General features: G+C 49.3%; 1 protein-coding gene across 2 annotated transcripts; it reads right to left on the bottom strand.

Moving 5' to 3' along the window:
• Positions 1–427: 427 nt before the first annotated feature.
• ankrd50l (ankyrin repeat domain 50-like) lies at positions 428–15768 on the bottom strand. 2 transcript variants are annotated; one of them, XM_084179496.1, is made up of 5 exons: positions 15671–15768; positions 10472–11333; positions 7032–7267; positions 2281–5815; positions 428–1805 (listed from the first exon to the last, which is right to left on the bottom strand). In XM_084179496.1, exons 2-4 carry the CDS (start codon positions 10891–10893, stop codon positions 2292–2294), a joined length of 4182 nt encoding a protein of 1393 aa, XP_084035622.1. In that variant the 5' UTR covers positions 10894–11333; positions 15671–15768; the 3' UTR covers positions 428–1805; positions 2281–2291. The 2 variants fall into 2 exon arrangements, with proteins under 2 accessions (XP_084035622.1, XP_084035623.1); XM_084179497.1 differs by lacking the exon at positions 15671–15768 and having other exon boundaries at positions 10472–11409.
• Between the last annotated feature and the right edge of the window lie 1276 nt (positions 15769–17044).

The raw sequence follows: 17044 nt of genomic DNA on the forward strand, positions 1-17044 counted from the left end.
TGTGTAATTTAACGCAATTTAAATGTATACGTTGTTCTGATTATCATGTTGAAATTAGATTGATGTAATAACCTGTTAGGTTAAATCAATGTATTTAAGTTTAAGCTTTACCCTAATTTCAATGTTTACAACGCTGGCTGAAATGAGATGAAAACAGAACTGGTAGACTACTTTTTTCAAATCCAATGTATTTCGCACGTTGATTCCACATCACAATCCGTTGACACATTTATGTTGAAACAACGTTGATTCCACCAGTGGGTATGTTCTCTCTGTAGCTGAAGAGAAGCCTGTTTTCAGGGCAGCTTCTTCCTGACCTGCTGCATCTCTGATGTGCAGCTGTACCGTGACAAAACCACGTCTCTTCTTTCATCTCTGTCTTTGTGACGCAAACGTGCTATCTATAACACCTTTTGTTCCACAGATGCAAGCTGTACACTAAGAGTACAGGCCCACGCTAACACACACACACACACACACACACACACACAGTGTTTGACATTAGTTATGGCACGTCTGCAATTTTAATTAAAGAACGCCATTATGCCTTTAAATATGAACAAAATGCTAACGAAAACAAAATGGGAGGTACTTAGGCCAGGTCAATGATGTAAAATGAATAGCTAGCTCCACTGCTAACCTCTCGGTCTTTCTTTCTAATCGATCTTCGGGATTTATGGTCCAAGTCATCATTAGCAGTCCATTCCAACAGCGTCGCTCAGAGTGCGCTAGAGCGTTCAGCCCGCTGGTTGGTTTATGTCATTAACATAGCAGCGTTGGGACAGCATGGCTGACTGTAGGCTAGGTCAGGCCAGGCTTTGGCAGGCCTGCTGTCTATTCTGCTGACTTGTATGGCTTGTAACCATCATAGATACATGTTGACAGACTCCAAGCCGCCATAGATACATGTTGACAGACTCCAAGCCGCCACAGATACATGTTGACAGACTCCAAGCTGGTAAACACAATACCTGCCATGTCCTGGGTTAAAAAATAGACAGAGCAAAACTGACAAAGATCAAAGCCTCATTAGTTATTCATACAGACAGTATAATCATTGCTTTCAAAACAGCTACGGCATGAAAAAGAGCTCCCATATAAAACCAATCTTAAGTCCTGTGTGAGTGTGTTGTCTTGGGTCTGCTTGCCCATTTAGTTTCGTCTCAGTGAGAGCCCTTTCACAAGTCTATTATGGGTGTTCTGTGGTGGCTTCAAATGAATGCTTTTGATCCACCGTAGAGTAGAAAGGTTTCTGTTTCTGAAGAAGTCCATTGATGATTGGTTAAGCATCAAACCCTGGTGAGACCACAGCCCTGTGTTGGGCCTACAGAGATACAACTACACTAGAGGTGACACAGTGATGGCTCTCTCTGAAGGGGACACTGTCACTGTGCCACAGAGCTGTCACCCTCTCTGGTCTGTCTCTGTCTGGTAGATCAGCAGGAGGGTGGCTAGAGCTGGCCGCGACAGCCCCACTTGTCCATGGCACTCATGACAATGTCAACTCCACTGAAGAGAAGAGGCAAGCCTTTGTGTCTGAGGAGTGTGTGTGTGTGTGTGTGTGTGTGTTTGTGAGTGTCCGCTATTCCGTGACAGCTGCCCAATGCTCAAAAACAGGCGACGGAAAAGTCTGGAATGTAACTGGCTTTGAAGTCTTTCAGTCTCTCCATTCTTCCTCTGGTCGACTGAGCTGAAGGCGGAGAGGGTGGGGGTTAGAAACAAGCCCCTTCCGCTCTCATCTGCCCCAGTAAGAACCATTATTCACTATGAAAATGGCCCCGTTGAACTCCACGTCCACCTAGAACCTACAACAGAGAATGCTGCCGTTAAAATTCCAGGCATTCCTCCAAATGTACCACCTGAAAGGACAGGACACTGTGGCTGCTGGTTTTATGGTTTGGGACGTGCCATCCTTGAGAGGTCACGGTGTAATGAACCTCTGGTTTTAAAGGGGGTTTACATAATACCACTGTAGACGTGACTTTCACTCTGGGGAAGATCAATATGATGAAATAGAAAATGGACAGAAAGTACGGCCAACTGGAGTTCAAATAACGGTTGCTTTTTGAGTAAGAAGTTAGTGAGAATTGATTTCTGACATAACAGTTCCCTACATTCAGCATCTCTTAAGACAATGAAGAAAAACACATTGGTCCCTCTAGTCTGGACTATACTGTACTTGTCAATGACCCACAGCTTTGAACACATTCAGTCCCGACTCCTTCACTTTAGTGTTACAGTTAGTCTACCCTCTTTGGTGACTGACACACACACACTCACCAAGTCTGAGTTCACAGGGGCGTCTCCCTCTTGTTTAAGGCAGCGCTGGTGGGCCCTTCAAACTGCAGCTTGATGGCCTGTTTCAGGTTGAGCTGGGGGTCCGTGGTCGTCATGACCACCGTGGAGTCAGCAGATAAAGCAGTAGTGGGGGATATGGACATCTTCTGGTTCTCCTCCCATGTCCCTCTCTGGGCAGGGCTCTGGAGCTGGTAGGGGTAGCCCATAGGGGGACTGTCCCTGTTTTTGGGGCCATCTTGTCCAGGCGTCACCCCTAGAGAAGCCATGACAGAGTTCCACCTCCCCCCTCCGTATTGGGGCCTCTCCTCCTGGATCAGGCTTGGGGGGTTGTGTTTACTGGGATAGTCGAACCCTGCTGGGTAGCCTTTGTAAGGCTGTTCAGAGTCATGCACCATGGCCGTGACTGTGCAGAGGGTGGTTGGAGGAGGACTGGCCTTAGGGCACCGGGCCCTGCGGCTGCTGCCGTGCAGGCTGCCATGAGCGGAGCCGGGCGGGGGCAGGGTGGAGTGGCGGGAGCGGCTGCGGGGGAGGGAGTGCTGCTGGATCTGCTGGGTGAAGGAGAGGCTGTCAGCGGGGACGGTCTGCACCGTGGCCTGGGAGTGGGCTGTGGAGGAGGATGTCTGGGAGCTCTGGATGGAGTGGAAGTGCTCAGCTGTGGAGCCTGGGGAGCAGGAGGCCGAGGCTGAGGAGGTGGAGGTGGTAGCACCATGATGATGCCCTGCCTGGGCCCCGTTACTCCCTGAGCAGGCCGAGGACGGGCTCTTCACAGTGGATGACCGGGGCGACCGGGTGTTGGATTGGGGCAGGAGGCCTGGATACGGTTTGGCTCCGTAGCTCTCCAGCAGCCTGACGATGGTGAAGTGGCCCCTCTTCCCGGCCACCTTGACGGGGCTGCGGCCGTACTTGTCTATGTGGTCTGGGTTGGCCCCTCTCTCCAGCAGCATGGCCACGATGTTGGCGTGGCCCTCCTGAGCCGCGATGCTCAGTGCCGTGGCCCCCTGCTGGCGGCAGGCCAGATCCACGTTGACCCCCCTGACCTCCAGGAGCAGATGACCAGGCTCCACATGACCCCGCCAGGCTATAGAGTGCAGGGGGGGTCGTCCCTCCCCGTCCTGGGCGTTAGGGTCCGCCCCATGGCTCAACAGCAGCCCCACCGCCTCCAGCTTGCCCTGCCAGGAGGCCACGTGAAGCGCCGTGCGCCCCTCCCCGTCCCGGGACTCCAGGGGCACGCCCCCTTTCTCCATGAGGAGGGCAGCCATGTCCAGATGGCCCTCCAGCACCAGGAGGTAGAGCAGCGGGCGGCCCTCTGCGTCCCGTACGTCCGTGTCCGTGCCCCGCCTCATCAGTAGCTCCACCACCTCAACGTGGCCCTCCAGGGCGGCGGCGCTCAGCGCAGAGTGGCCGTCGTACGCCCGGTGGTCAATGAGCGAACGGCGGTCCAGCAGCAGCCTCACCGTGCCACTGTGGCCCTCCTGCGCGGCCAAGATGAGGGGCGTTCGTCCCTCGATGTCCATCTCTCCGACCCGCGCCATGCTCCCACGCTCCGTCAGGACGGCACAGACCCCCCGGTGGCCCTCGCAGGCGGCGGCGTGCAGCGGGGTCCAGCCCAGATCGTCTTTATGGTTCTCATCCAGCCCTCGGTCCAGGAGAGCTCTGACCACCTCCACGCTGCCCCGTGCTGCTGCCAGGCTCAGAGCTGTACGACCCTCCCCGTCGATGCCATCCACCGCCGCGCCCCAGAACAGCACCCTGCCCACTGTCGCAGAATGGCCCATGGCGGCAGCCGCCAACAGAGGGGTGACGGCAGCAGAGGCAGAGGCGGCATTTGGCCCGGCACACTCGTCTACGTCGGCCCCGGCCTCTAACAACAGCTCTACCACCTCCTCATGACCTTCATACGCCGCCAGCAGCAGAGGGCTCATCCCATCCCGGTCCCTGTGCCCTGGGTCCGCCCCTCGCTCCAAGAGCAGGCTGGCCACGTCTCCGTAACCTTTGACTCCAGCCTCTGTGGGCACACAGAGGGCAGCCACTGACAGGGCAGTACGTCCGTCTCCATCGGCCAGGTCGACCTCTGCCCCGTGGTCCAGCAGGATCTCTACCGCCTCCCGATGGCCCATGTAGGCGGCGGCGATCAGCGGCGTGCGGCCCTCCCGGTCGACCTTGTCCACCTGCGCCCCATGGTCCAGCAGCGTGAGGAGGATCTCCTCGTGACCCCCCCAGGCCGCCGCCCTTAGCGCCGACCGGCCTTCAGCATCACACCCGTCCACGTCTGCCCCCGCATCCAAGAGGAGGTACACGGCCTCGGTGTGACCCCCCCAGGCCGCTGACCGTAAGGCCGTCCAGCCCTCGCTGTCTGCATGCTCCACCATACCCACGGCGGCCTCCGGCTCCTGACCCCTGGCCCAGTCCAGCAGCATCCCCAGCACCCTGACATGGCCCTGCCTCGCAGACAGCGTTAGGGGGGTCTGGCCCTGGTGGTCACTGATCAGAGGGTCAGCCCCTCGGGAAAGGAGTAGGTCGATCACGTCGGCTGAGCCTGCTTGGGCCGCACTGGCCAGGAGGGTGCGTCCGTCTGTGGGGTCGGTCCGGTTCACGCTGACCCCGCTGTCCAGTAGCACCCTCACTGAGTCCTGCCTCTCCAGCGCCTGCCCGATGATGGTCCCCCCTCCTCCTGCACAGTGTACCCCCACGCTGGGGCCTCCATCTGGGGCACAGGAGGGAGGGAACACCCCACTCTTCATCAGCAGCTGGAGGACCTCCTGCCTGACCAGGACAGGGGGCTGAGAGGCAGGGTAAGAGGAGCTAGCCAGAGGGGGCACGTCAGCCCACAACAGCCACAGGGCCAGGAGGGCAGGGTTGTCCTTGTGCATGCCTGAGCTGACCAGGTGCGAGCCCAGCTGACAGGTGTCCTCTGTGTTAAGGTGTGGGGCGCGTAGGGTGAGAGCCATGGCCAGCATGGTGTGACCCTCAGACACGCTACACAGATACTTCTGGGTGCAGTACTTGACGTCCGTCAGCCACTCTGCAAAACTAGTGTGGAACAGGAGCTTTCTGCCTCCCAGGCCGTCGATGAGCAGCGTGGACAGAGCCTGTAGCCTGCTCTGGAAGTCCAGAGGGCTGAGGGACATGTCCTGGGTCCAGGTGGCGGTGTAGATCTCCTGGGTGGTGAGGGGCCTAGGGGAGGCCAGGAGGGTGTTGAGGAGGGGCCTGACCTGGAGGAACAGGCCCCTGGGGAAGAGTCTCTGACAGAGCCACAAGTAGAGGCCGTTGAGGGTCCCGGGGATGTCCCGGATCTCCCGGAGCCCCACCAGGGCCCCCGCCACGCCGTCTAGAACGCGTTCCAGGAACAGGAAGCAGCCACCACTCTTGATGTGCAGCAGGTTGAGCATGTCGGCCGTCTCGGGGGTCAGCTGTCGGCGGAGCGCCCCCTCCTGGTCCAGCCTCCTCAGGATATAGTGCTGCACGTCACGCACCGGCGCCGGCTTACGCAGATCGTCCAGACACAGCTTACGGAAACCTACCGAGAGGAGAGAGGAGAGGAGAGGGAGAGGAGAGGAGAGGAGAGGGAGAGAGGAGAGGGAGAGAGACAGAGACAGAGGAGAGAGGAGAGGGAGAGAGACAGAGAGAGAGGAGAGGAGAGGGAGAGGAGAGGAGAGGAGAGGAGAGGAGAGGAGAGGAGAGGAGAGGAGAGGAGAGGAGAGGAGAGGAGAGGAGAGGAGAGGAGAGGAGAGAGAGACAGAGAGAGAGAGAGAGAGACAGAGAGAAACTGTCACTTAATGTAACTTTCGAACAAACATTAGCTACTTCAGGAAGAGGTATTGGACTGTAGAAACAGACATATAATGTGTGTGGTCACAGCATTCAACTCCAGTCAGGCCGGAGGGATATCTAGAATGATATCCGTATACTGGCAGTGGATTCACTGTTGGTGCCAGAGAGATATTTACTGGTGTTAAGCAGCTCGCAGGCAGGCAGCTCTGTTGTCAGTGTGTTTGCGAGATGCCAGATAAAATACAATTTTAAAAAAGCGTCCTGCGACTCCCGCCGTGTCTACAGACATCCCCCTCAAACAAACAAAAAACTGAGTGCACAACCGTTAAATAGTAGCTATGGGGAAACAAAGCTTCCGGAAGCATTGAGGCTTTCCAATCTATTGTGTGGAAAATAGGTTAATTACTAGAGGCCTTGATCAACACAGTGAACACTAGTGGCATCTGCTGATCAAAATTATTTATAGCATCCATTATTATAGATGACGTCCCATACGTTTTGTCGCTGATGCTACGTGTCAGTGTGAATCATGTCTCATATTTTCCCCCTTTCAGGGGGTACAACATTACAACTGTATAGCTAATAAGCTATGTGTTTGTAGATGGACTGGAGGTGAAATGAAACTACAGCAGCCAAGGTCATAATGGCTGGGGTCATTTTTGATTGTTTTTTGTTGTTCTCCAAATAGCATTTTAAAAGTTTTTATTAATTGTATAAAAATGCTGTAAATGAGCTTCAACTTTTAAACACGTTCACAGTAAACAAACATGTTAGGCCCTGTTTTGGCAACAGATGACCAAGCAAGAATGGCGGTGGACAACTTCATTTCATGTTTACAAAAGGCCAGTAAAAAAAACTAATTCAACCGGTCTGGATAGCAGCCTGAAGTGGTGTCTGCTCATCTAAACCCGAGAGGAGTGAAGAAGAGTTACAGCAGAGGAGCTGAGTCATTCCAGACATACCTGAGAACATCTTACACACAGCCTTGTTCTGTCTGCGTACAGAGCAGACCAGGAGCAGCCAGCTGGGCAGGAGGTGCTGGTGACTGGACAGGAGCTCCGAGATGGAGCTGCTCCTCCCTGGGGCCCCAACGCTGCTGGACACCTCGCCGGACCCATACCCAGAGTCCAGGGAGTCTACCACCAGGAACAGGGACTGCCCTGGGGCAGGGAGGTCCAGCAAGGGTAACAACACCGCTCTAGAGAGAGAGAGAGAATGAGAGAGAGAGAGAGAGAGAGAGAGAGAGAGAGAGAGAGAGAATGAGAGAATGAGAGACAGAGAGAGAATGAAAGACAGAGAGAGAGAGGAGTCATGTAGGAGGAATGTAGTTGGTATTTCATCACACATGGAACATGAACAGACCCAATAGCTGCATTCAGTATATGGACATCATTACAGCATTCAGTATATGGACATCATTACAGCATTCAGTGACTGAGTGACTGAACAGGGATGTCATTGATTTGATTGAAGCTACAGTAATTAAACATGATGAAGGCTGCAGAATGGAAGATGTCTGAAAAACGTAGAGCAGAAATGTCAAGGGGTTTTCTGAGGAAATAGTTTCTACATTCACCAGCGTGGGTGTTAGCTCTATCCTGCTCAGGCAAGCATTTCAGGCCGCTCTCCCTGGTTCAGCTCCCTCACCCTCTCTCACTCCCTAACCCTGTGTTCTCAGGGTGGAGAGTGATACTGTTATTTTTGACCTAAAGAAGCTTTACACACATACACACACGACTCTAGTTAGGGCCTTCCAACAGAGGATGCTGCTATCTAGGGAAGTGGGAAATCTACCATGGATTCCTTCCCCTTCAAACCCCCCCCCCGCGTGGCTTCACCAAACCTAGGCCTTGTAAAAACCATTGCGTAATCCAGGAAGAGTGTGAGTTTTTACTGTGTGTGTGTGAGCAATTTAAATGGAGGGTGATGACATTATGGCTGGCGTTGGGAGTTGTTTTAACAGGGTCTCTGTCACCCTGCTAAAAAAACATAATTAAGTATTAAATGGGACACTTGTAAAGGTTATGTAACGATATAAAGTGTTTAATGGGTTAGGTCTTTGTTTGATAAGACACCACTCAGAGAGACTGGAAGAACAGCCTTGGTCATTCACCACCGTTCAACAATGAATTCACACTCCTACACTTAAGATGATCTCTTTTTAGAAGGATCCGAAAGGAAGGCGTCAGCTAATGTAAACATCCAATATAGCCCGGTGAACACAATTTCAAAAGGTTGCAGTCCTTTTTTTCATAACTGAATGATACACTCAGCTTGAGTTTATGTAAAAGCACTTAGTGCCTTTTAAGAGACGGGATTTAAAAGTGAACGCTCCGGTCCAAAACTTCTTGGTCACAAGCTTATCACAAGTTTGTGTGCCTTACTAATATGATAACAGGGAAGGACACACCTTTGTGTGCGTGTGTGTGTGTGCGTGTGTGTGTGTGTGTGTGTGTGTGTGTGTCTCGAGCACATGCTGTGTATGCCCAGAACCACATTAACGGCCCTTTAATTGACTCAGGGTTTCCTGCTCCATCCTGTCCTCATGGTCCTGGCCGCAGGCTGATCTTTGACTCTCTCAGCCCTGCTGTAATTGGACACGCTGTGGTGAAGAGGCTGACAACACCGGCCCTGTGAGCCCTAATTGGTCCAAAGTTTTGGAGAAATGGTTTAAAACAGACAAGCCTTTTAGCTACGGGCCAAGCCTTGCGGAACAGCAATTAGATACGACTAGAGAGAATAGCCTTGTGGTTTAAAGGACGGTTAAGGTCACCCTCTACGAGGGAATATGGTGATAAGAAAGTAAAAAGTAATTCCCTAGAGGTGGTTAGGTCCACTAGCCACTGTTGATTGTTGACAGTGTAAGCTAAGCGGTTATAAAAGTGTTAAGGACTCTAATGGATACAGCTAGCATCTGTTCAAATCTAAGGATCCTCTGTATATGCGTTCACCGCCACTCCAAGCTCGTGTTTCCTCTGTTTGTTCGAACCGCTGTTTAGTGTTCACATGACAGTGGCTCAAACCGCAGCCACTTTCTTTCACTCAGGCTCCAAAAACACACACTGCTCCCTCCAGGCTATGGGTCAGTCCGAGGGCAATGTGGAATGTAGCCCTATACTTCACACCAGAGACACAGCAAACAGAGGGAGAGAGCGAGCGAGAGCGTTCCTCCACAACCAACCGTCAACGTGACAGCAGCAGACAGACAGAGGGTCCTCGTGAGAATGGAGACCTCACCAAGCGGTACCAACGACTGCGTCTCTGCGACTCGAGGGACGCATTTTTCACGTCTTTGTCCTTGTTTCTAAAAAGGACGTGTCATAAATAGCGTTGTGGCGTTCCTTCAAGACTGGAGGTCGATTGTGAGAGAGCTGAATGGCTTGTTTTATGAAATAAATGAGTATTTTAAACCAAGGAAGACAATCGCTAGCTTTTCCCTGAGGCTCTTTTGGCCTTCTTTGTTTGACTGAACAGCATTTGCAGTGACAGGCAGTTAGAAATATGCCTACAGTGTAAATGGAATCTGAATGTTAATGGAAACTCACTGTTACCTGTAAGAAGTAGTCAAGGACAGTTAGCTTGGAGACTGGTCTGCTTGGTGATGGTGTCACTTCCCTTCCAAATGCATTATGCTACTACGACTATTCATATATATATAGCTCCAGCAGGTATATCTCACTGGTCATCCCCAAAGCCAACACCTCCTTTGGCCGCAATTCCTTCCAGTTCTCTGCTGCCAATGACTGGAACGAACTGCAAAAATCTCTGAAGCTGGAGACACTTATCTCCCTCACTAACTTTAAGCATCAGTTGTCAGAGCACCTTACCGATCACTGCACCTGTACACAGCCCATCTGAAATTAGCCCGCCCAACTACCTCATCCCTATATTGTTATTTATTTTGCTCATTTGTACCCCAGTATCCCTATTTGCACATCATCTCTTGCACATCTATCATTCCAGTGTTAATACTAATTGTAATTATTTTGCACTATAGCCTATTTTATTGCCTTACCTCCATAACTTGCTACATTTGCACACACTGTATATATATATATGTATTTCTGTTGTATTTTTGACTTTGTTTTGTTTTACCCCATATGTAACTCTGTGTTGTTGTTTTTATCACACTGCTTTGCTTTATCTTGGCCAGGTCGCAGTTGTAAATGAGAACTTGTTCTCAACTGGTTTACCTGGTTAAATAAAGGTGAAATAAAAAATAAAATAAAAAATATGCTACTGTGAAAGTGTGACTAATGTAAAAAAAATCAAACAATGCATTTAACAAATGTCATATCCACTGCAGACAGAATGTACTGAATTCACATCAGAGCAAATCACAAAGCTGTCTAGATAAGTTGGTGAAGATGGGAGTAGTAGAGGGGGCATAAAGAGTACAGACCTTTTGAAGGTGTCGTCCGGGTCCCTCTGGCAGTGCAGGGGCTCCAGGGCGGGAGCCACCAAGGGGGTGTCCAGTGTGTCCCTGTACCCCAGGGGGAGGAGGGGGCTGGCCCTCAGCTGATCCACCAGGCCCAGGACAAACCTCCACACCGCCACGCTCCTCCCGTCCTCCCGCTGGCAGAAGTGAAATGCCAGGCAGCGGGGTGCCAGCCCGACCCCCAGCCCTGCGTCCGAGGTGGGCCATACTGCCTCCGTGCATAGGGCTGTCTTCCCTGCCCCGGGACCCCCAGTCACCAGGATCCCCGGGGGCCGGCCGGGAGCGGGCCTGGCCTCCAGACAGCGCCGGAGCTTTTCCAGGGCCCATTCCCTACAGTAGAAGCGGCGGCCCCGGAGCAGGCTAGTGCTATGGCTGCTACCACTCATCGGGCCCCTGGGAACCAACCAGGAGTCACTCCACCGCGGGTCCCACGTCCCATACTCCCCAGCGCCTCTTATATAGTTTCTCTTTTGATTTGAATGGACTACACAACACTTTTGGTAGCTCTGGCGGTGACAGGGTACTGTCCTGAAAGTTCTGCGTCAGATGTTATGATCTGGTGGCTCCTCCAGATACCATCATAGTCTCTTAATCCTTCCCAGTGGTCTGTAGTTAACTTGGATCAGTCCTCTGGACACTCAGGTGTGTGGAGAGAGAGATCCTGTCATCTCTCCACAGGTTCCTCCAGCCAATCAGTGAGTCTCTGCCGTCTCAACCTGGTCCTCAGGTTAGAAATACAAGGAAAAGGACCACGAATAGAATGGAGATGCTGCTTCTACACAACTCCAGTACTGACACGGTCCCTCACACTGCTCCTGTCCTCTGTCTGAGAGAGAAAAAAAGAGAGACACACAGAGAGTGAGAAGAGAGTGAGATTGCCACGAGGGCTCACTTAACAACAGATAAAATCTCCTTGTTATCTCTCTCCTGCCTCCCTAACATAACATGCTACCTATATCTTCAACATCTGCTGCTGATTCCTGACAGTCCTGCTTTATCGCTTTTCTTTTCTTCCAATTGTCTCAAAGTTTCTTACGAGTCTCTCTGTACAGCTCATATGGAATTCCCTCCTCTTTCACACGCCCACTCTCTCTCTCTCCCCCTCTCTCCCCCCTCCCTCGCTCTCTCTCCCCTCCCTCGCTCCCCCCTCCCTCGCTCTCTCTCTCCCTCTCCCCCCTCCCTCTCACTCCCTCTCTCTCTCTCTCTCTCCCTCCCTCCCTCCCTCCCTCCCTCCCTCCCTCTCTCCCTCTCTCTCCCCTCTCTCTCTCTCTCTCTCCCCCCCCGTCCCCCTCTCCCTCCCCCTCCCCCCCCCCTCTTCCTCTCAGCTGCTCTCCGGTTTTTCTTGTCCTCTTGTTTTTGGCTCCTCCCCGTTTCTCAGCATGTCAGGGCATGTATTGAAGCAGAGGCATTTAAACTGTGAGTCAGAGAGAGAATGAGTGAGTGAGAGAGAGAGAGAAAAAAAGAAGACAGAATAAGGAACGCGAGGATTCAAGAGAGGAGGAGTTGGACGGCTTGTTTTTGGGGTCAAAGTTCATCCACAGCAGCATGCTTTAACTGAGGCTCACACCCCTCCTGGGTCCATCCTGTCCTGGGTCTGGGAGGGAGGGAGGGAGGGAGGGAGGAGCTCCAGCACTCCTGTCTAAATACTCCTCACATGGTCATTATTAAACAGATGTGATAAAAACAGGACCCTGCTGCTGACGTTACTGCTGGAACCAGGAAGGAATGCAACTAAAGAATAAATCCAACCTTCTTCAGTCGCTGACAAAGCCCCTTTATAAAGCCCCTTTATGATGACTTTATTGCAACAACAACAAAAAAAAGGGGCACTGATGCTGACTGAGCTTAAAAATAAATGGAGAGGAAAGCATGCAAGGCTCAGAGAGGTGTTTCAAATAGGCTACTTTCAAGTTGGCCACATATATAGGCTGGTATTGTATCACTATGTGAACTATCTATGAGGTAATGTCAAAATACATTCTCTGTGACATCCAGAGAATCTAGGGTTTTCAAAGCCCTCTGTGAAGAAATAACTACGGTAGTCTATGGCCAGGGTGAGGAAGTAACAGATGTTCAAAGCATTTATTTTTTCAACTGGAAGCAATGAGCCCAATCGGTCCTCCATGACAGCAGCATCATAAACAACAGGGTAGGCTAATAAGTCATTCGTTTTTTGGGGTTATGCTTCAGGTAAAACAATTAGGCTAATCTATATTTTCATATTTCCAAAACCTATTCTTGAAGATCAAGGGGTATTACATTAATTGGAATGACTGGAAATCTGACAGACTTTGGTTTTTAATTTAAAGATATAGCCTAATCGTATTATTATCTGTAGTAGAAAGCAATGGGTTAGAACATAACAAACTCATAAAGTTAAATGCAACATTCATTTATGGGCAGCTATGTCAACTCTAACATTGATTTATCCTGCAATAGATGTCTTTCAATTGGTAATATAAATTTTTTGTCTTCTTCTAAAGCCTCTTAAGGGGAAAGTAATCATATTACATTACTGAGTTTCGCTAATCCAAAAAGTTGTTACTGATTTACCATTTCGGACAGTTAACTAGTAACTAACAGATTACATTTAGAAAGTAACCTACCCTGTCTATGGCAGAACATCCACTAGTCCATGTATCACTTCAGTCAATCAATCCATCTAAAATCCATGCATCGAATCAATACGTGAACCAATAGATCAAATCAGTCTTGTAGGAACGGCAGGTAGCTTAGTGGTTAAGAGCGTTGTGCCAGTAACCGAAAGGTCGCTGGTTCTAATCCCCGAGCCGACTAGATGAAAAATCTGCCGATGTGCCCTTGAGCAAGGCACTTAACCCTAATTGCTCATGTAAGTCGCTCTGGATAAGAGCGTCTGCTAAATGACTAAAATGTAAATGTGGTCCTGTGGTGGAAGGAACCGTTAGGTACCTGATATGGTAACAGCCGTCCTAGTCTAAAGGGCCATCTTGGGAACTGCCTGCCATTAGACTGACGTGGAGAAATTCCTGTTGTTTTTCTTGGACTTTACACAACCCCGCTATTTCTAGTGTCCGTTTCTCTCCTGCTCGTCAACGACACACGGTCCCGTTCAACTGAGGTAACTGATGGATGCTGTAAGCAAAACCCCACAAACTATAAAAAATATTCCTTACCCCAGGACTTACGGGTCTTCGCAAAAAAAAAAAAGCCTCCTTCACTCATGCTGCCAAACATGCCCTCGTAAAACTGACTATCCTACCGATCCCTCACTGACTTTAAGCGTCAGTTGTCAGAGCAGCTTACCGATCACTGCACCTGTACACAGCCCATCTGTAATTAGTCCACCCAACTACCTCATCCCCATATTGTTATTTACATTGTTATTTATTTTGCTCATTTGCACCCCAGTATCTCTATTTGCACATCATCTTCTGCACATCTATCATTCCAGTGTTAATACTAAATTGCAATTATTTTGCACTATGGCCTATTTATTGCCTTACCTCCATAACTTACTACATTTGCACACACTGTATATATATTTTCTATTGTGTTATTGACTGTACGTTTTGTTTTACCCCATATGTAACTCTGTGTTGTTGTTGTTTTAAAATCTCACTGCTTTGCTTTATCTTGGCCAGGTCGCAGTTGTAAATGAGAACTTGTTCTCAACTGGCTTACCTGGTTAAATAAAGGTGAAATAAATAAATAAAATAACGGGTGACTATACATGAAAAAATAAAAAGGAGATCTCGGTTTCTGCTTTGAGCTGAGTATTTACTGCAAAAAGCTGAGGGCTTGGACTTCGAATGATAAACCCTTGAATCCAGATGCGTTAGGCACCCCAAAAATCTGAAGGTGCACAATGTTCGTTTCGGATGGCTGGGGGGCGTTCCGGAGGGCCCCCCGGTCCTTAAGTTGGGAGAATGTTGCATTTTTCAAAACACCTGAAACCGTTTTTTTTCCTGCAATCTAGAGCCATAATCAATATGCTTAATTGTATGCACAAGTTTTTTCTGCATATCTCAGCATACCTTCGAGCTGGCTGTATCCTCCTGACTGGTGCTTCTTTTTTTTTTTTAAGAAACTAAATATGCTTCTCTGAATCGCCACTAAAATCTGGGAAAAAGATTGAAAGGAATGTGAGTCCTATTCAGTGTATTTAGTTATTGGTTGCTTTTCTAAAAGTCTACCAACCTTGCCAGCAGTCATGCCAGCTAAGACAGTTAGATAAGCTAGCTATTCTAACTTAATTGTTAGCCTGAAATGGCTTTTTGGTAGCTAGTTATGAGGATGGGGGGGGGGGGGGGGGGGGGGGTTGGTAACCTATCTGGGATAGCTAAAGCCAACTCCATAACATTCTCAAGTGGCTAGTAGTAGTTTATGACATTATTATTATTATTATTATTTTTCTTTAATAAAAAGAATAAACAGGACATAGCTGAGGGGGCATGTGTCCTTGTGTCCCATATGTGCATGACTGCTGGAATCAAGCATTTTTTTTTTGGTTACACTGGTGGAGAGGATGGCTCATAGTAATGGCCGGAACGGAGTAAACTGAATGGCATCAAGCACATGGAAACCAAGGAAACCATGTGTTTGATGTATTTGATACCATTCCACTAAATCCGCTCCAGCCATTACCGTGAGCCCATCCTCCCCAATTAAGGTGCCACAAACCTCCTGTGTGTTACACATAGCGTATGCTAGGAAATTAAAGATATCATTTCAATTTTGAAATGCCTTTCTTTTATGGCCGTTGGGCTACATGTGTCATTTTATTGGCTTGTAAATAGGTTACAACCATTCGTGAAGCTGTTGTAAATGTAGCTTTCCAACATCAGGCTAGTCTGACGGCATCAAAGGGGAACCATCTGTACCGTTGCGCCCAGGGCACGGGTTTTCACCAGTTACTACAGCCACAAAGTCAAAATTGTCAATATCATAATTTCTGAAAACAAAGGTTAGGCATAAGGTTAGCAGTGTGGTTAAGGTTAGGTTTAAAATCAGAATTTTAAAAAGGGGAATTGTAGAAATGGGCGGGGTTTATGACTTTGTGGCTGTGGGAACTAGTGACCTCGGGCACGTTCCCGACACTCAAAGGCAATCAATCCCCCAATGTGACGCCTCCCGAGGACCGGGCAAGCCAGCAGCGCAGACGGACGGTTAGTTGGAAAATACCTTTGGCAGCAGGCTACAGGTGCGTGCCGCATCAACTGCCGGGCGGTGCTGACATCGCTGTTGTTGGGGCTATCATACCGATTCTCGACACTCCTGCAAACTCGCCAGCTCACACACATAATTCATTGATTCTGGGTAGCCTAACCTCATGAAATTACAAAGAGAAAGAAAGACTTTCACAGACCGACCTCAGTGTGCAGTCGTCCGAGAGGAGTCGGAACAGGCTATAGCAACACATAGCCTATCGATAGTCCGTGCTGCTCCCTCGTTGATTCCGAGGCATTCCGTCAGCGGAGCTCTCTCCTAATGTTACACCACATGTACAATCATTTAATCCTGAAAATATTTCATCATCAGAATTAGTTCTCCGTGCATGGTTGGTTTACATCTGCACTTTTTATCCTATGTTCTGTCGATATCCCCCATTCATATAGCCTTTTAGGCTGTTACGTGTCGTCAAATACGCCCAACCTCACACAGTTCCGCCCCAAATAGAAACGTGTGTGGCTGCTACAAAGTTTCAGACTATATAACAAATATGTTTTCCAGGACATGTTTCCATAGCCGCGGGAAGTAGGGGTGATGGTGGTTCCCCCTGATAAATTTAAATAGTTTTGCCAAAATTATAAAAAAAAATATATTTTGCCAAAAGTATAAACAATCTTTCTAATACTACACCAGAGAGCATAATTTTTCCACAGAAGATCAATAGCCCCCCCCCCCCCCCCAAATTCTCAAATAATTTTGAGCGATTCTGAGCGAACAGCACAGTTTTTCAAAGTAGCTTATCTTAACATTCACATTTACATAATTTAGCAGAAGCTCTTATCCAGAGCAACTTACAAATTGGTGCATTCAACTTATGATAGCCAGTGGGACAAACACCTTTTTAAAAATCTTTTTTTTTCTTCTTTTTTTTTATGGGGGGTGGGGGAAGAAGGATTACTTTATACTATTCCAGGTATTCCTTAAAGAGGTAGGGTTTCAAGTGTCTCCGGAAGGTGGTCAGGTGACTCCGCTGTCCCGGTGTCGTGGGGGGAGCTTGTTCCACCATTGGGGTGCCAGAGCAGCGAATAGCTTTGACTGGGCTATTGGAACAAGTGCATCGGCCATCACCGGTGAGTAGCCTATGCTTCATCTTCATCATTGGGTGAGTCAGTCACTATATGCTAATATGCACTATATATACAAAAGTATGTGGACACCCCTTCAAATTAGTGGATTTTGCTATTTCAGCCACACCCGTTGCTGAGAGGTGTATAAAACCGAGCACACAGCCATGCAATCTCCATATACAAACATTAGCAGTAGAATGGCCTTATTGAAGAGCTCAGTGACTTTCAACGTGGCACCGTCACAGGATGCCACCTTTCC

Source organism: Coregonus lavaretus, assembly GCF_964263955.1.
Source record: "Coregonus lavaretus genome assembly, chromosome: 16".
NCBI lineage: Eukaryota > Metazoa > Chordata > Actinopteri > Salmoniformes > Salmonidae > Coregonus > Coregonus lavaretus.

What these genes read in the sequence shown, in the direction of transcription:
- ankrd50l (XM_084179496.1), bottom strand. Translation starts at nt 10,893, where the DNA reads ATGAGTGGTAGCAGCCATAGCACTAGCCTGCTCCGGGGCCGCCGCTTC. An exon ending in CCGGACGACACCTTCAAAAG is followed by an intron (nt 7,268 to 10,471) that starts GTCTGTACTCTT and finishes CTCTCTCTCTAG; the next exon opens with AGCGGTGTTGTTACCCTTGC. An exon ending in TGTGTGTAAGATGTTCTCAG is followed by an intron (nt 5,816 to 7,031) that starts GTATGTCTGGAA and finishes TCCTCTCGGTAG; the next exon opens with GTTTCCGTAAGCTGTGTCTG.